Source organism: Nycticebus coucang, chromosome 4, assembly GCF_027406575.1.
Source record: "Nycticebus coucang isolate mNycCou1 chromosome 4, mNycCou1.pri, whole genome shotgun sequence".
NCBI classification, from domain to species: domain Eukaryota; kingdom Metazoa; phylum Chordata; class Mammalia; order Primates; family Lorisidae; genus Nycticebus; species Nycticebus coucang.
The window spans coordinates 121,527,398-121,547,772 of NC_069783.1; the positions used below are offsets into that span (position 1 = coordinate 121,527,398).

A 20,375-nucleotide genomic window follows, 5' to 3' on the forward strand; every position below is an offset into this window, starting at 1 on the left:
TTATTTCGTCTTTGTCATTTCTGATTGATGAGATTAGAGATTTTACTCTTTTTTTCCTAGTTAGGTTAGCCAAAGGTTTATCTATTTTATTGACCTTTTCAAAAAACCAATTTTTTGATTTATTGATCTGTTGTATAATTCTTTTGTTTTCAATTTCATTTAATTCTGCTCTAATTTTGGTTATTTCTTTTCTTCTACTGGGTTTGGGGTTAGAATGTTCTTCCTTTTCCAGTTGCTTGAGATGTCCCATTAAGTTGCTAATTTCCTCTGTTTTCGTTCTCTTGAGGAAGGCTTGCGGTGCTATGAATTTCCCTCTTAGGACTGCCTTTGCGGTATCCCAGAGGTTCTGATAATTCGTGTCTTCATTGCAGTTTGTTCCAAAAATTTGGCAATTTCCTTCTTAATCTCATCTATGACCCAGCTATCATTCAGCATAAGGTTTTTAACTTCCATGTTTTTCTGTGAGTATGAAGATTCCTGTTGTTACTGAGTGCAACTTTTATTCCATGGTGGTCCGAGAAGATGCAAGGAATAATTTCTATTCCTTTAAATTTACTGAGGTTAGACTTGTGACCTAAGATGTGAACTATTTTGGGATATGTTCCATGGGCTGATGAGAAGTATATGTATTCAGTTTTGTTGGGATAAAATGTTCTGTAGATGTCTGCTAAATCCAAATGTTGGATGGTTAGGTTTAAATCAAAAATTTCTTTCTCAGCTTCTTACTGGAGGATCCATCCAACACTGCCAAAGGAGTGTTAAAATCTCCAATTATTATGGAGCTGGAGGAAATCAAGTTGGTCATGTCTGTTAGAGTTTCTCTTATAAATTGAGGTGCATTCTGGTTGGGTGCATAAATATTAATAATTGAAATCTCATCATATTGAGTATTACCCTTAACAAATATGAAGTGACCATTCTTATCCTTCCTTACTTTTGTTGGCTTAAAGCCTATTGTATCTGCAAATAGAATTACAACACCTGCTTTTTTCTGATTATCATTTGCCTGAAATATGGATGACCATCCTTTCACCCTGAGTCTATATTTGTCTTTTAAGGTAAGATGTGACTTTTGTATGCAGCAAATATCTGGCCTGAGTTTTTGAATCCAGTCAGCTAAACCTGTGCCTCTTTAGAGGACAGTTTAAGCCATTCACATTAATGGAGAATATTGATAAGTCTGGTAAAGTTTTGGGTATCGAGTTTTTCAAAAGTCCAGTGGACATTTTTAATCCTTTCACCACTGTGGAAGTTGGAGTTTGATCAAAAGTTTCTGAGTCAGTTTACTATTTTGGTAGAGGATTGGGCTGGTCATTACAGAGGATAGGTCTGAGAATATCCTGAAGAGCTGGTTTGGTTATGGCAAATTTCTTCAATATATGAATGTCATTGAAGTATTTAATTTCTCCATCATAAATGAAACTCAGTTTAGCTGGATACAGGATCCGGGGTTGAAAGTTATTTTGCTTTAGGAGATTAAAAGTCGATGACCACCCTCTTTGGGCTTAGAAAGTTTCAGCAGAGAGATCTGCAGTCATTCTCATATTCTTCCCTTTGTAGGTAATGGATTTCTTTTTTTTTTTTTTTTAATTGTTGGGGATTCATTGAGGGTACAATAAGCCAGGTTACACTGATTGCAATTGTTAGGTAAAGTCTCTCTTGCAATCATGACTTGCCCCCATAAAGTGTGACACACACCAAGGCCCCACCCCCCTCCCTCCATAGGTAATGGATTTCTTACGTCTGGCTGCTTTCAGAATTTTCTCCTTCATATTAACTTTAGTGAAGTTAATTATGATATGAGTGGGGGATGTCTTATTCGGATTGAGTCGTGCTGGGGTTCTGAAACTGTCTGCTATCTGAATTTCAGAATCTCTTGGCATGTCTGAAAAATTCTCTTTCATAATTTCATGGAGAAGGGCCTCTGTGCCTTGCAAAGCCACTTCATTGCTTTCAGGGATAGCAATGAGGCAGATATTAGCCTTCTTCGAATTATACCAGAGCTCTCTGAGAGACTGATCCATTTTTGCTCTCCATTTCTCTTCCTCTTTGAGAGTTTGGGAATTCAAAGGCTTTGTCTTCAATGTCAGAAATCCTTTCTTCTCCTTGCTCCACTCTGTTACTGAGGGATTCGACTGTATTTTTCAGGTCTTTGAGGGCTGCAAATTCTTGCTTCAGTGCGTCAAAATCTTTGGTGATTTTGTCTTTAAATTCATTAAATTCTTGACACAACTTTTGAATTGCTCCTCGAATTTCTAATTCCAAATGTTCCTCTATTTTATTAACCTTGTTTGCAATCCAAATTCTAAATTCAATTTCTGACATCTTGGCCATATTTATGAATGGGATCTTCAGTTACATCTGCCATATCTTTCCTTGGGGAGATTGATCTATTCTGGTTATTCATGCTACCAGAGTTTTTAATGATGATTCCGCCCCATGATTGTTTTACACCGTTTGATTTTTCCCCGGGAGCTTTTGCTATGGCCTGAGAAACTGGGGACCTGTTTGGTGTGGTGGGGCTAAGTGGTTCTGTCTTGTTTTCAGCTGGTCTCTGTTCGACCCTAGTGAAACAGTTACTCTGGGTTGAAGTCTCAGCTGTGGAGAAATACCAGCAATTAAGTCACCCCACCCCCCACAGGCAAGAATTGGAAAAGGAAAATCAAACCTTCCTACAACCACACACCCAGGGCACCACCCGAATAGTCCTCAGGCGATTAATAAAATGGAGGAACATTTGGAATTCAAAATTTGAGCAGCAATTCAAAAGTCAGAATTAGAAATTTGAGGAGAAATTCAAAAGTTGTGTCAAGAATTTAATGAATTTAAAGACAAAACCGCCAAAGATTTTAATCATCAGAGAACTGCAAATCAAAACTACTTTGAGATATCATCTAACTCCAGTAAGATTAGCCCATATCACAAAATCCCAAGACCAGAGATGTTGGCGTGGATGTGGAGAAAAGGGAACACTTCTACACTGCTGGTGGGAATGCAAATTAATACATTCCTTTCGGAAAGATGTTTGGAGAACACTTAGAGATCTAAAAATAGATCTGCCATTCAATCCTATAATTCCTCTACTAGGTATATACCCAGAAGACCAAAAATCACATCATAACAAAGATATTTGTACCAGAATGTTTATTGCAGCCAATTCATAATTGCTAAGTCATGGAAAAAGCCCAAGTGCCCATCGATCCACGAATGGATTAATAAATTGTGGTAGATGTACACCATGGAGTATTATGCAGCCTTAAAGAAAGATGGAGACTTTATCTCTTTCATGTTTACATGGATGTAGTTGGAACATATTCTTCTTAGTAAATGGAAGAAAAAGCACCCAATGTACTCAGCCCTACTATGAAACTAATTTATGGCTTTCACATGAAAGCTAAAACCCAGTTATAACCTAAGAATAGGGAGATGGGGCAAAGGGAGGGGTGGGAGGGCGGACGGAGGGTGATAGGTGGGATTACACCTGGAGGTGGGCGGACAGAGGGTGATAGGTGGCATTACACCAGCGGTGCATCTTACAAGGGTACGCGTGAAACTTAGTAAATGTAGAATGTAAATGTCTTAACACAATAACTAAGAAAATGCCAGGAAGGCTGTGTTAACCAGTGTGATGAAAATGGGTCAGACGGTCTATAAAACCAGTGTATGGTGCCCCATGATCGCATTAATGTACACAGCTGTGATTTAATAAAAAAAAAAAAAGACTTTGGTTGGCATATACTATGATTCTTCTGATGGATCTGAGCAAAGTAAATTGAAGAATCTTCCTGAAAGGGTTTACCATTCTCAATGCCATCAAGAATATTCACGATTCATGGGAGGAGGGTCAAACTATCAACATTAATAAGAGTTTGGATGCAACTGATCCTCACCTTTATGGCAGAAATCACAAGAGAACTAGAATTACAAGTGGAGCCTGAAGACATGACTGAATTGCCACAATCTCGTGATCAAACTTTAATGGATTTGGAGTTGCTTTTTATATAGAAGAGCAAAGAAAGTAGTTCCTTGAGAGGGAATGTGCCCATGATGAAGATGCTCTGAGCATTGTTGAACTGACAACAAAGGATTTAGACCATTATAGAAAACTTAGCTGATAAAGCAGCAGCAGAGAGTAGAACATGAACTCTGATTTTGAAAGAAGTTCTACCACGTGTAAAATGCTGTCAAACAGCATCACGTGCTACAGAGAAATCTTTTGTGAAAAGAAGAGTTGCTCCATGGCAGCAAACTTCATCATTATCTTCATTTAAGAAACTGCCACAGCCCAACCACCCTGATCTGTCACCTGCCTTCAGCATCAAGGCAAGGCCCTCCACCCACAAAAAGATTACATCTCACTGAAGGCTCAGATGACTATTAGCACTTTTTAGCATTAAAGTATCTTTTCATTTAGGTGTTACTTTGTTTTTTAAGACATAATGCTCCTGTCCACTTATGAGACTATAATATAGTGTAAACATAATTGCTATGTAATCTGGGAAACTCCAAAAAATCAACTTTCTTGCAATATTCACTTTATTGCAGTGAGTCTGTAACCAAATCCACAGTATCTTTGAGGATACTTACCAAAACAAGTGTCCCGGAACAACTGTAATACCCTTAGCTACATGCAATGCACTGCAATGTATTCTAGCCTAGTCTATTTCATTTCTTTAATCCTGGTCACAGCCCATTAAAATGATACCACCATCCACTAATGGGTCATGATCACAGATTTAAAAACACAAATGTGTTCCAACCCCTGTGGTCCACAGATAAGAAAGCTAAGACTCAGAGGTCAAAATGCTACTTCTTCCTGGAAGAACTGAGACTAGCTCAGACCAAGGTGAATGTTGGCTGTTGTTATCAATCTAATAATTGGAATTCAATTCAACTAATGCCTCCCCTATAAATTCTTCCTTCATCTCCCTGGTCAGAATTCATCTCTACCCCTGTTTCCCTTCTCCACATTGTCCCGAGTACCATTGTCTGTATCTTAGTTTTTTTTAATACCCCAAGACAAGATATCCTGAAGTGATGAGCTTGCAAACTCAAACAGGTAGGTAAAGCTTAACTCCACCTAAATCCTGACATATACAATTTCCCAGAAACACTGATGGTAGGTGGGTTGATTTGGAAGATCTTGAAGAAATGGGTGATTCAGCCCTATCCAGACAGTATAAATCCGTCAGGGGCCTAAGGAAAGACTTGCATTTAAAAATGACAGGGCAGCCTCACTCACATGGCCCTTTCTTGCAGATTCAAAGATGACACGTCCAGAGGTCCTGCTTCCTCATCAAGTTCCGCCTCACTTTGCGGTGTGCACAGCGAAAGGGTGAGGGAGGTGCACAGAGTGTGGGGACACCACAGCAAGTGCACCCCAAACGCCTCTTCCACCTCCTACCTTAGCACCTGGGGCTTCCCACATTCCTGCGACTCTAACCCCTGGCCTTGCCCTGTGGTCTCAGCAGGCCCCGCTTCTGTGGCTCTCACAAAACCATGGAGATCAAACCCAATTCCTACCAGAAAAACCATCCATCCTCTGCTTAACCTCAGAGATCGCAAATATGTGTTCTAGGTCTTTAAGTTCAGTTTCACACACCAGCCTGCAGTTTACCTTCATAAAACTTAAATCACTTTAGGCTGTTTGCAGAGCCTTAGAAAGGAGAATCATTCTGGGGCTTGACAAACTAAAAGGTGGGCACCTGTTTACAACCACACCCATTTGTTCACCTATTGTCTGTGGCAGCTTTTGTGCTACCAAAGTAGAGTTGAGTAAGTGCACCAGGGACCAAATAACCTGGAAAGCCTAGAATATTTACTCTCTGGCCTTTTATAGACAAAAATTTGCCAAACCCTCACTTGTCAGATCCTGTCTCTCTCACTCTCTTTTTTTTTTTTTTTTTTTGAGACAGAGTCTCACTATGTCGCCCTCAGTAGAGTGCTGTAGCATCACAGCTAACAGCACCCTCAAACTCTTGGACTTAAGCGATTCTCTTGTCTCAGCCTCCCAGTAGCTGGGACTATAGGCCCCTGCCACAATGCCCAGCTATTTTTTGGTTGCAGTTGTCATTGTTGTTTGAGCCAGGCTCGAACCCACCACCTTTGGTATATGTGACTGGCACCCTACTCACTGAGCTATGGGTGCAGAACCACCCTCTCTTTTTATTAAGAGACAGGGTCTCACTCTATCACCCAGGCTGGAATACAGTGGCTCAATCATAGCTCACCACAGCCTCCAACTCCTGGAGCCTCCAACCTCCTGCCTCAGCCTCCCAAGTAGCTGGGACTATTAAGTATGAGCTACCATGTCCAGCTCTTAACTTTTTAAAAATGATGGTAAAATATATATAACATCAAATCTACCATTTTAGCCATTTTTAAGTCTCCCAGTCGGTGGCATTAGGCACATATGCAGCTCTCATTACCCCAAGCTGAAGCTCCGTATTCACTAAATGATAACACCCCCATTTTCCCTCCTCACAGCTGCTGACAACCACAATTCTGCTTTCTGTTTCATAAATTTGACTGTCAGGGTGTCTATATGGCATATCAGTGGAGTTCTACAACATTTCTTCTTTTTTGTCTAGCTTATTTTACTTGGTATACTGTTGTCAAGGTTCATCCACATTGTAGTGTGCACCAAAAGTTCCTTCCATAAGGCTTAATAATATTGCATGGTATGGACACAGCACACTGTTACCCACTCATCTGGTGATGGGCACCTGAGCTGTTTCCACCTGTTGGTGATTGTGAATAGGGCTTCACACTGAGTCCAGTCTCATCCTGCACCACATGCCGTGTTCCCTTTTAGCCCCAGGGGTCTTCTGTCAATTGTCCCAGTATGTCCTGCTTCCCTCCACCCTCACCTGAGAGGAGCCATGGGTGTAACATACACACTGGATGTCAAAGACTTCATATAGAAATAATGCAAAATATCTCAGTAATAATATTTTACATTGATTCTATGTTATTAGGATATTTTTGACAAAGCGAGTTAAATGGCATCAAAAATTAATGTCAGTTTTTCCTGTTAATTCTTTTTAAGGTTAATATATACCTCGTATCCTATTTCTTGGGGCAGCACTAGGTTGGACTATTCTACAAGAGTCAGTAAACTTTTCCTGTAAAGGGCTAGAGGGTAAATATTTTTGGCTTTTGGACCATATTCAACTCTGCCATTGTCACGCAAAAGTAGCCGTAGACAATACTCAAATGAACACAGGTATGTTACAAAAACAGGTGGGGTATCAGATCCACGCCTAGGGCATAGTTTGCCAAACCATGCTCTAAATCAGTGATTTTCAACACTAGTGTGCCATGAGAGGATCTTAGATATGCCTTGAAAATTTTTAAAGATTGTTAATTAAATTATTTTTAAAAGAAGTTCAAAGCATAGTAAGTATAATCTTTACTTTTTTTTGATCAACATAATTTAAGTGTGTGCAGAAGTTTATAGGTTCACGTGTGCTGTAAGATTTTTAAACAAGGTTGAAAAACAGTGATTTGGGGGATTAATAGTATTTTTTTTTTTTTTGAGACAGAGTCTCACTCTGTCACCCTGAGTAGAGTGCCGTGTCATCATCATAACTCACAGCAACCTTAGTCTCTTGGGCTCAAATGATCCTCTTGCCTCAGCATCCCAAGTAGATGGGCTTACAGGTGCCCACCACAATGCCCTGCTAGTTTTTCTATTTTTAGTGGAGACAGTATCTTGTTCTTGCTCAGGCTGTTCTCAAATTCCTGAGCTCAAGCAATCCAACTGCCTTGACCTCCCAGAATGCTGGGACTATAGGTGTGAACCACTGCACCTGGCCATAAAGTATTTTTTAAATAGCCAATTCTGCGACATTCCATTCCATTCATTGTCTCAGAATCCTTGGTGAAAAGCCACCCTTCCTTCAACTTGAGTCAGGAACTCTGGACTGTTCCCTGTTTGCCTGGCCCAGACAGCTCCTGGGCACACAAGGCACCCAGCTCCTCCACCCCAGCCTCACCCACCCCTGGGCACCCATCAGCTGCACTCACTTGGGTGTGTGGGCCTCATCCACGCGGTGACCCAGCTGGAACTCATGGGATTTGCTCCGATGTAGCGCCGTGAACCCTGGGATCAAGTGTATCAGCTTTCTGGAGGAGGGTGGCGGTGTCCCAGGAGGCTTCAGCTTGTTCTTCCTCCTCATGGGTGGCGTGCCCGGTGGCGTTACGGTGGTGACGATATTGGGGGTGCGAGGTGGCGTGCGGACAGCATGCCGCTGCCGGGGAGATGGGGGCAGGGAACGGTGGCCCGACTCCAGTGGCGGTGGTGGGCACAAACCGGGGTAGGCATCCACAGTGAGCCTGTCCACGTGAGTGTACACAGGGGCCCCAGGAGTAGGGCTGGTGTGACAAAAGTGCTGGACACACTTGGACTGGACCCTGGGGCTCTGGGAGAGGTGGGTGCGTATCCATGGGGTGGGCTCCGGAGGGCACACGGGAGTGTTCTCCTTCCCCGTCTCTGTGGTGGGCCACTGGATGGTCCAGTCTTGTTTGGAAAGGTTGCCTCCTGAGTTGGAACAAAGCAGAGAGACAATAGATAAGTCATAAGAAAGTTCGACCATGCGCCTACTACATTATAAAAGTGTTATTTTTGTTTGTTTAACACAGAGTCTCACGCTATTGCACAGGCTAGAGTGCAGTGACATCACAGCTCGCTACAATCTCAAACTCCTGGGCTCAAGGGATCCTCCTGCCTCAGCCTCCCAAGTAGTTGGGACTATAGGCATGTGTCATCACTCCTGGCTATTCCTATTTTCAGCACACATGGGGTCTTCTCTTGCTCAGGATGGTTTTGAACTCCTGGCCTCAAGCCAGCCTCCCACTGTGGCCTCCCAACGTGCTGGGATTACAGGTGTGAGCCAATGTACCTGGCAAGGCATTGCACATTACATCACATCCACATGACATCACAAGCACATTTACGTAAATCTAACCACGCCCAATCGGCCCCTCCAAAAAGAAAATGGAATTCCTCTGTTGACCCAGTTACCCTACCCTCCGTTCAGCATCCTTGCCTTCTACCACCCTATGGCTGGGGACTCACAGCACAAATGCCTAGAAAAGCAAAGAAGTTAATTTTTGCCTTTTGAGTTTCATAAAGTCCCAGTTCCAGCAGTTTCAAGGAGATTTAAGGGATTTTCAGAGATAAGTTTTCTCTTATAGGGCAATTTTGATTCCTCACTCTCATGTGAGATACACAATTCCCGGAAAGTCAAGTTCCCACCCTTGGGCCCTCCCCAACCACTTATCTGGCCTCTGTACACATCTTCCCTGTCTACGCCCCCAAGTGTTTCATCCCACATTTTCTTAATGTTGACTATGTGCCAAGTACCGTGGTTGGAAAAGGTACAACTGAGACAAGAGTCTGGTCCCCTACACTTAGGTTCAGCCAAAGTAGAGAGTCGATAGATAAGAAAACACACTCCCTGAAGGATTTCAGATGGTAGTTACTGCTGAGAGGAAACTAAACAGAATAAATATGTGCAGTGGTGAACACCTACACGGGCTGTGGGACATACAAAGCCCAGAGGGCTGCTCAGCCACAAAAGGGACCACGTATTGATCCATGAACAATCCTGAATCTCCAGAGAGCTTATATGCTGAGCAAAAAATCCAATCCCAAAAGGCTATGCATTGTGTGACTCTATGTATGTAATAGTTTTGAAAGGATAGCATTTTAGAAATGGAGGATAGTTTGGTGGTTGTCAGAGACTGGGGATGGGGAGAAGTTGGCGGGGTGGGGGGTGGCGTGGAGGTGGCTAAAAAATAGCAATACAAAGGATCCTGGGGGTGTTGGAGTTTTCCGGTATTTCACTGTGGCAATGAAATAGACACATAAACCTGCACAGGTGATAGAAAGGCCAAGAACTGAATCCAGACCACACACGAGTGCAAGCAAAACTGGGGAAATCGGAACAGCATCACTGGATTGTTTCAGTATCCGTATTTTGGTTGTGCAATTGTACTATGCGAAACCTTACCATGGGGAAGAAGTGGGCAAAGATCTCTCCATATTATGTCTACAACTTCATGTCAATCTAAAATTATCTTAATTAAAATAGTCAATCAATAAATTAAAATAAACTACAAGAGTATGGGAGGCCTCCTCTAGGGGGATGACGAGGGAAGTGACATTTAAGCTGGTATCTGAAGGACAAGGCGGGAATCACACACCACACGCCAAGAGCAGCGCACACCAGGCCGGGGGACGCCAAGAGCAAAGGTTTCATAGTAGGAAGGACTTCTTTTTGTTTGTTTATTTAAGTCTTCCAGCGTTTTTTAGAAAGAACAGGAATTTTTTTTTTTTTTTTCAATTCTCCACTATTGTGAACACAAATTGAGGTTTTTCAGCCCTGGTATAAGCTAAGTGGAAAAAAAGAAGAAAGAAACTTAGGAGAGTTGCTATATTGACAGCGCAAACACAAATGCAGTCTAAAGAGACAGACCCTCAGGCAATGATGTGCAGCCTTTCTGCATCCCCCATGGTAAAAAACGTAAACGCATGAAGATCAAACAGTAGCGAGCACACCGGCTTCAAAACCCCTGAGGTTAGGCCGGGCGCTTTCCTAGGCTCCTTTCTCTGGTGCCCTTGTGAAGGTGGTGTTCCCGAGGCGGGAGAACCATGGGCTGACCGGCTCAGAGAGGCTGAAGGGACAGGTGAGGAGCGGACCACCGGACCTGTGTGCCAAAGTGCAGTTTGGATTTTACATCGAGTTCAGTGGGAAGCCATTGAGGGTTTTGAGGAAGTCGTTCACTTCCTGAAGATCATTCAGGCGGCTGCATGGAAAAGTTGAGCTTAATTAAAGGGTATCGCAGAAACCATGCAAGAGGTAACACCGGCTCTGACTTGGGTGGTGGCCACGGAGAGGGAGAGAAGCCAGCCAGGTGTCCATGGAGGCAGGAGAGCTGGAAGGACCTGGAGGCAGAAGCATGTGGGCACTCCCCACCGCCAGCCAGGGAAGGAGATTTGGGCAGAAAGAAATTCCAACTTGTTGCTGACTAGTAATAACAATAATAACTGCTATAATGACCATAACAAGAGCTAATTTATAGAGCATTTGATGGTTTACCAAGTGCTTTCACAAGCGCTGACTCACTGTCCCATTTTTAATTAAAACAATTCATTTTGTTATTACAGAAAAATTAGAAAATTCAGATTAAGGGAGAAGGCAATGCTGTTTTACAGTCTAGCCATCATCCCTATTAATGTTTGGCTATGGAGCCTTCCAGATGGTTTTCTGTGCATATGGGGGAGGCTTTTTCTTTATTTTTGTTGTTTAGAAAATAAAATACCATTAAGACCTTATTTAATGGTTCATCGTCTGCTTTCTTCACCATGCTATATTGGGACTGTTTAATATCTTACATTTTGTTACTCTGTCCAAAGTGCTACTTTGAACTCTGTTTTGTAGACGAGGAAACTAAAGCAGAGATGAAGAAGTGCCCAAGGTCACAAGGGAGATGGTAACTTGCAGATGGTATTCAAACCCAGGACCTCAGCCACATCAACAACCAGGGTTCACAGATGTCCGTGGCGGAGAGCTGGCACTTGCATTTGCCAAAGACCACAGACCACCACGGATCATTCAAATGGTTATAGATGCTACAGCAAGCAACATCTCACCAATGTCTCCCTTTCCCTCATCCCAGACTTGCCAGAACATTCTATCAAAGTCGCTATCACTACAATATTCACTCCCAAATATTTACACATACACATTAACACAGTGATTAGGAGAGTTGACTCTGGAGTAAAAAGATGTGGGTTCCAACTCTACCTCACCCCTGACTGGCTGTGTGACCTTAGGCACTCACCTAACCTCTCTGAGTCTCACTTTATCACCTACCTCAGGGACTACTGTGACCACACAAGTAATGTGCTCAGTACATTACTGAAGGGTCAACGCACAGCAGACTCTTCATAAATGTTGTACTCCTATGGCAATTCTCAGCCCTATGGTAATGTGTCAGCATCTCTTATTTAAAGAGTGTATCATCACCCCCTAGACAGCAAGGAAGCTGACGTGTAGCTGATGCTAATAACTCTGAGAGCTGGGGACAGAATAGAGAATCAAGCCAATGTCAGTCTCTCCATCAGCTCTGGAGTGAAGTATTTGCTTAGTCACTATGATCTCATTGTCAAATTAACTAAAGTAAAACATGTATAAGAAAGTACATCTATTTTGTTAAGCGGCCTTAGTCAGACACTCTACTGCAAAGCCACAAAGAAGTATGTTGGGCATTGTCACTATAAGCTGCTGCCCTCTGCCACCCACACCACGGGGGAAGTGGAAACAATATGGGATTGAGAATCAGAGGAACCTGCCTTAGAACTCTGGTTCCACCACCGACCGGCTCTGTGACCCTGGGCAAGCTGCTTACCCTCCCTGAGCTCCGGTTTTGAGGTCCATAAGACAGGAATGCAGGATTGGAGGTTTAAACGTGTTCATCCTCAGTCAATTTATTTCACAAATATTTGAAACCTCTCACAGGTCAGACACTGTGACAGAGCAATGGATAAAACAGAAATCCCTGTCCTCTCAGAGCTCACATTCTTAGCAAGGAAATGAGGAGAAAAGGAGGTAAACAATAAATGACATACAAAATTTATCATATATTATCTATAACACATCAGTGACAATAAGTGCTACAGAGGGAAAAAGCGTGGTATGTGGACTAAAAAAAGTGCTGGGGGGGCTACTTTAATTAGGAAAAAAATTAGGCATACTAAGATGAATCTAATAGGAAAACAACCACATGCCTATACAGGAGAATAACTCAAGTATATTCAAGTGGGGAGAGGAAGGAAGGGGAAAGAAGAGGAGGGAGGGAAGCTCTCCCCTGACGGCACGTTGTGAGGGTGTCCAGCATACCCCTGGATGAAGGGCTCAACTGCCTCAACTACAACATGAACTTTACCTTAGAAATGCAAACAATGTAACCTAATCATTTGCACCCTCATATTAATCTGAATTTTTAAAAATAATTTTAAAAAAGAAAAGGATGAGGAGGTGACAGTGGGTGTTTGAGCAAATATCACAGTAAGCGAGGCGCAAATGAATGAGTTGAACCACCAGACGGCACCTGGACCACCATGACGACGAGACAGGCAAATGGGCAGATGAGCTGAAACTTCTCTTCTGGATGCCTTCTGACTCTTCCTGCTTGTCCTCAGGCTTTCACTGTGCCAGCCCCTGCCCTCAAGATGCTCATGGTCTCATTGAAAAGATCAACAAACAGGTAAGCTCTTGCCGTAATCCCATTTCTAGGTATAGACCCCAAGGATTGAAAGCAGGGACTTGAATACTTACACACAAATGCTTGAAGTAGCACAACCACCAAAAGGTGGAAACAACCCAAGTGTCCCTCAGCTGAGGAACAGGTAAACAAAAAGTGTGCTACGGCCATATGGTGGAACATTATTCAGTCATCAAAAGGAACAAAGTTCTGATTCATGCTGGAATGTGGGTGAACCTCAAAAACATGGTAAGTGAGAGAAGCCAGTCACAAAAGGTCACATATCATAAGTCCATCTCTGTGAAATATCCCAAAGAGGCAAGTCTACAGAGATGGCGAGCAGGTCAGCGGGTGCCGGGTCTGGGGCAGGGAGCACAGGGATGATTGTTAATAGCAGAGGGTTTTCTTTGGGGTGATGACAATGGCTTGGAACTAGACAGAAGTGGCCGTCACACACCATTGTGAATGCACTAAGTGGTATGGGATGGTTCACTTTAAAATGATTAAGCGTGTGTTATGTGAACTCCCCTTCAATGTGATAAATCAATAAGTACTCACAATACCGAACAAGGAACCTATGATGGAGAAAGTGGGAGAGCAACCCTGCTGGCCGGGGAAGGGTAGGAAAAGGCATCCTGGAAGACAAGGCACCAGAACCAGAACTTGAAAGTGGACAAGCTCCTAGGAAAGGCATTAGAGGGGAGGGTGATGGAGGAAAGATGGGGACACGAAGAACGGAGACAATGGACACGTGAGTCTGGAGGACTGTAAGTAGCTCAGTGTGGCTGGAGTTATTTGGTGGGAAAAAGATGTGTGAGCCACGGCTGGAGAGGAGGGGAGGGAGGACCACCCAGGGATTTGCTCTCCTAGGTGGAAGAGGATGCTGAGAGCTAAGGGTCAAAGTGACTGATCCCCTGCAGCTGGCTTTCCAAGGAGGGAGGTGGCCTCTGCAGAACTCTTGAGAGATGATGGCATCAGGTCTGGCAAGCTCAAGGCTTAGACCCCAGCCCCACTGGCATCCCAAGGGGCAAATGCTGGGACCTGGATGGGAGCCGGTGACTAAGCATCCACCCACCACAACGCTGTGGAATGCCAGTCTCTGATCACATGCGGGTAGCAGCTGGTGCTAGCTTGATCATGTAGCTTAAAAGCCACCCAGCTCAATGGATGGGTACCCTTGCCATCAAATCCTCCTGGAGCCCTGTGTGTTGGCCCAGGGTGCAGAGGACAGCGGGGGAGGGGCCTACACCTGCCACTCCTCCTGTCCCCGTGTCATTACAGCTGTCCTAGAAACCCAGTGCACGGGCTGTTCAGGCACCTGTCTTTGCTACTCAGCAAGACCCCCACATGCAGAGTAAGAACACAATCAGCTGAACACTACGGAAAGGCCTCTCTGACCATGATGTGGAGAAAGGACAGGACACAGCCAAGGCGACTGCAGGAGCCCAGCCTGCAGCTCCTAGAGGCATCTGGATGGGAGGTGGTAAGGTCGTGGGCAGGGCTGTGGTAAGGATGTGGGCAGGGGACATGAGCAGGGCTGTGGCAGGGGAGATGGACACAGGTGGACAGATTAGATAGACGAGGAGAATGAGGAAAAAAGAGCTAACATTTATTGAGAATTTACATGTAAATAACTGCATACCCACACAACATGCAGCAAAGTAGGCAAAAATTACTCTATTTTATGGACAAGAAAACTGAGGCACAGAGAGGTCAAATAGCTTTCTCAACGCCACACAGCTGGGAAGAAGGTCAGCCAGAGAGATAAGCCCACACCACAAAATCCTGTATCTGCAGAGGCTGGCGTGGATGTGGAGAGAGCACTTTGGCACTGCTGGTGGGACTGCAAACTAATACAACCTCTATGGAAAGAAGTATGGAGAATTCTCAAAGAACCAAAAGTTGACCTTCCATTTGATCCTGCAAATCCCCATTACTAGGTATCCACCCAGAAGAAAAAATCATTTTACCACAAGGACATTTGCACTAGAATGTTATTGCAGCTCAATTCACAACTGCCAAGATGTGGAAATAACCCAAATGCCCATAAACACATAAATGGATTAACAAACTATGGTGTATGTATACCATGGAGTCCTCTTCAGCCATAAGAAAAGATTAAGATTTTATGTCTTTTGTATTTACCTGGATGGAGTTGAAATACATTCTTAGTAAAGTATCTCAAGAATAGGGGAAGAAAAGTATCCAATGTACTCAATGCTAATATGAAACTCATATATAAACAACCACACACCCACGCAAAAGAAAAACACAAGTATAGTCTAGCAAGTGGAAGGGGAGAAGAGGGGAGGGGAGAGCGGAGGAGGGAGGGTGATTGGGAAATTCTCACCTAATGTGCACAATGTGAGGGTGTTCAGCACACCCCCTGGATGAAGGGCTCAACTACAAATTGAACTTTACCTTAGAAATGAAAACAATGTAACCTAAATATTTATACCCTAATATCCATCTGAAATTTAAAAAGAAGGATGGCTGGGGTTTGGGTCCACACTATGCCCTTAACCAGGATACCCAGCCCAGGCTGATGTCCTAGCCGGTAGCCCGGGCCACACACAGCGGCAGGAAGTGCTGGAGAAGGAAACCCAAGGACAGAGAAGGTGACAATGTCAGGGTCAGACACGGGCTGAGTCTGAGGTCTCTATAGGACACCCAGGAGGAGAGGCCCGGGGTGCAGCTGAACTTCCCTTCTCCCTTCTCCTCAGGAACCCTGAGTCACTCCTCAGGGAGAAGTTAGTCTTCTAGCCTGAGAGGATGGATCATGAAATTCTAAAACTTCCTGGGCCCATCCAAGACAGTGTCAGGTTCACCTTAGATTTTATGTTTCGGTTTTTGTCTACATATATGTGAGTATTTAATCACATTCCCCTTTGTCTCTTCTCCTGTCTAGCCTCCCAATCTTCAGAGTAAACATCACATGACTTTGAGTCACATGCAGGTCAGGAAGGGGCAAGGCCGCCCACTGCCTGATTCCCCAGAGGTAGAGAGACACCTCCACGTTTGGAAGACTTTCTTCCTGAACTGAAAGAACAAGAATTAATTCTCCTAAATAAACATCAATTAAGGAAGTAGGAGTTGTTACGATACACTTTGTAAGATGACACGTAGGCATCAATTTGTCCCTACTTTTCACCACTGTGACCCAGTTTCTTCGTCTGTAAAATGGGGTAATAGGAGCACTTTCCGCTAGGGTTGTCCTGAAGATTAAAATAACACCATGCTAGTACAGCATTTAGCTCCATCTCTAAAACACAGCCAGTGATAAATAAATGCTCGTTAAAATGGGGGTAAAACATCTATTTCACATGATGCCACCAGAGACTAAACGAGATAAGCATACAAACTGCCTTGCATGTATTTGACACACAGCCTGCACTCAAAAAATCATGCCCTCCTTACTCCTCCTCTCACCAGGCACTATTTCCTAGAGAAAGCAACAGAGCCTTTATCGTAGGTTGAATCATGTCCCCCCCAAAAAGACACTGAAATCCTAATTCCCAGTACCTTATTTACAAATGAAATCTCTGCAAACAGGTAAACAGGGTAAGATGGTAAACAGAGGTAAACAGGTTAAGATGAGTTAATGCTGGATTAGGACACAGCCTAAATCCAATGACGTGTGTCCTTAGAAGGGAAGAGGACAGATACTGGAGGACGTCATGGGACGACCGAGGCCAAGACTAGAGTGAGGCGGCTACAAGCCAAGGGCTGTCTGCAACTCCTGAAAGCTGGAGGAGAGGCACAGAATAATACCTCCCCTAGAGACGCAGAGGGAGTGAGGCTGACACCTCGACTTCAAGCCTCCAGAACTGTGGGGAAATGAATTTCTGCTGTGACCAGCCTCCTAATTAGTGGTGGGGATGCTGCAGCCATCCCGGACAACTCACACAGACCTCGATGGGAGTCGACACATTTGCTGAGCACTAACTCAGGAGTCATCTTATAAAAATCTGCACGTGGATTAAATTGTGTATTTTAATTCAAGAACGGGGAGGAAGAGGAGGAAAGGGGCTCAGTAAGTTCCCACCCAAAGGGTACAAGGTAGGAGCCTATGGCATACCTCCTGGGTGAAGGACTCAAACACAGCTCAGACTTTTCCTAACAAATGCAAACGATGTAACCTAATCGTATTACCCTTATATTAATTCGAAATTTTAAAAAACCTGCACATGGAGGGCACTCAGCCTCAGGGCTACAGGATTAGGCACTTACCTTACTGTCCCGTAAGGTAGGTATCACTGATCCATTTCATTAACCAGGTTTGGATAAGGAATAAGACATGGCCGACGTGTCATAGTGACCTACACCCTCGCTCACCTGCTGAATTACATGGCATCTTACAACTGAGCCGGGGAAACCCCTGCCCCTGCCATAGCCTACAACGCCTCCAAAGACAGACAGACACACACACACATACAGACACAGACAGACACACACACACTTCATTCTTCGAGGTTCAAGGAAATACTGACCTGCCCTTAAGTTTTCTTTCCTTCTTTCGAGTTTTTTCAAAATCTGAGAGATAAGAAGAAAGGGAAGAAAAACCTCACCCCTGCCAAATTCCTTTCCCCACCCCCTATACTTCAAAACCAGAAGTTTGGAGCCAGCAAAGCAAAAACCCCGATTTCATTACCCAAATTATCAGCTGCTAAACTGATAGGGACCGACTTCTCCCTGCCACAGTATCAGAAGTGCTTCACTGAGGGGCTGTATTATATCAACTCTTCCCCTCTCTCTTGATCCTCTTTTTAATAAAGTCTAAGGGAAATAGGTAATTTATCATTTTAAATAGGAAAGGTGTGGTAGCCTCGGGCTCTAGGGGTTATTAATCCTCACCCTTGCTATCTTGTCATCCGTTTCCGGAAAATCATTTTATTTCAAGTCTTGAAAGGGGTGGAGAGAAGGGAATAGGTTTTAAGAATTGAAAGGTCTGAGGATTGATTAAAGGCATCGCAAGGTGTAGGAGTTTTGCTTTTGACATTTTCTGATAAGGGACGCTGAGAAATAAAAGCCATTCTCAAGGGAGAAAATGATTTCAGAAAGTCTAGGCAAGTGTCTAACTTCTTTGTCCTTTCCCACTCAAATTTTATAAACAGGCAAATGTGTGGCTTAGAATGTGTCTGGATTTTGGAGTCAGCATAAGAATATATACAGTACATTCTTTAGCCCTTCTGAGCAGAAGTCACAGAGAGCTATCACTCCAGGGTCACCCCTGCTTGTAACGTTTGTGACTGTCTTAAAGCATTTGTTAGTTAAATCCTCAAAACTTTCTGGCAAGAAGCAGAACTTTTAGATGCTCCTGAAAATATTAAACTGAAATCATTGGCAGAACAAAATGGATTTTTAGTTTAATCCTCATAATTTCTTGGCAAGAGATGGAACTTCTAGACACTGGTTGAAAATATCTGGAGCAATATATGTAAATAAAGCAAATAATGTAACAATAACAACTATTATTAACACTAATAAGAGTTACTGTTTATTGGGCATTTACTAAGTGCTGGATACTACTGTAAGAATTTTACATGCATCACTTCATGGTATCCTCACAAGACCCTATGAAGAAAATTTAGCTACTGTCTCCATTTTCCAATGGTAGAAACAGGATTATGAGAAATTGGGTTCCCCTAGGTCATGCAGCTAGTAAGTGGTAAATCGGGGTTTCCAGTCCAGATCTGTACCACGCATGGAAGTAAGTGGTAAATCAGGGTTTCCAGTCCAGATCTGTACCACGCATGGAAGTAAGTGGTAAATCAGGGTTTCCAGTCCAGATCTGTACCACGCATGGAAGTAAGTGGTAAATCAGGGTTTCCAGTCCAGATCTGTACCACGCATGGAAGTAAGTGGTAAATCAGGGTTTCCAGTCCAGATCTGTACCACGCATGGAGGCTTTCCCTAGAGCCTCCCAACTCCCTCAGGGAATGAGGAAGCAGCTCAGGAAGTCCTTCGGAAACTGAGCCATTTTACACAGGCCTGTGGATCCCCAAAAGTCAACTCTCCGAAATCCAGGAAGGGTTTTTGGGTTTTTATTTTGTCACACTTGAAAAAAAGAAGCAAATAAGGACAAATGAAAAACACACAGTTGCCAGAGCAATTCAATGTTGGCAAGAATCTTTATCTAAGACCTCATTAATAAGCTTGGTGTCCAGCCAAACTGTGGGCCCCACTGGGCACCGGCCCTGCCCCAGAACATCCCCATGCAGAACCAGGCAAATGTGCTGACCCCAGTCTGTGCAGGTCAACCGGGGGAGGGCACAGGGCAGGGAGCTTGGGCTCTGACCCACTAATGCCACCCAGGTCCTGCTCTGTGACATTACTGATTTTATCACCCACCAGGAGACCAGGTGAGGGTAACCTTCAGTCACTAACTTTAGGGTAGCTTTTCTGTTTTAACAAAGCTTTTTAGAAAAAAAAATTATTGAGGTGAAATTCACATTAACCATTTCAAAGTGTAGAATTCAGTGACGATTGGTATATTCACAATGTTGTATAACTTTTACCTCTGTCTAGTTCTAAAACATTTTCATCATACCCAAAAGGAAACACCACAACCATCAGCGGTCATTCCCCATTCCTGGCTTTCCCCAGCCCCTGGCAACCCCTTATCTCCTGTCTCTGAGTAGTTACCTACTCTGGATCTTTCATAGAAACGGGATCACACAAGCCCTGGCCTTTCGTGTCTGCTCCTTTCACTCTGCATAACGTTTTCAAAGTTCATCCAGGTGTGACACGTATCAGTGCTCCGTTTCCCTCACTGCAGAACGATGTGGATAGACCACATTTTGTTTATCTATTCATCAGCTGGTCGACATTTAGGTTGTTTCTAGCTTTAGGCAATTGTGCATCGTGCTGCTGTGAACATCTGTATTTGTTTGAACATCTGTTTTCCATTCTTTTGGGCATATATCTAAGAATGGAATTGCTGAGTCATGTCTATGTTCAACCTCCTGAGAAACCACCAGGGTGTTTTCCACATGGGCTGTAACATTTTACATTCCCACTAGCAATGTGCAATACAAGGGTTCCAATTTCTCCACATCCTCACCCACACTTGTTATTTCTAGTTGTTTATTATGAGTATCATC

General features: G+C 43.7%; 1 protein-coding gene across 1 annotated transcript in view; it reads right to left on the reverse strand.

The window, feature by feature from the left end:
* Positions 1-20,375, reverse strand: part of KSR2 (kinase suppressor of ras 2) — a 464,385-nt gene that overhangs the window by 269,159 nt on the left and 174,851 nt on the right. The window contains exon 4 of the mRNA XM_053588475.1: positions 8,029-8,542. Coding sequence (XP_053444450.1) covers positions 8,029-8,542 — 514 coding nt within the window. The remainder of the gene's footprint in view (positions 1-8,028; positions 8,543-20,375) is intronic.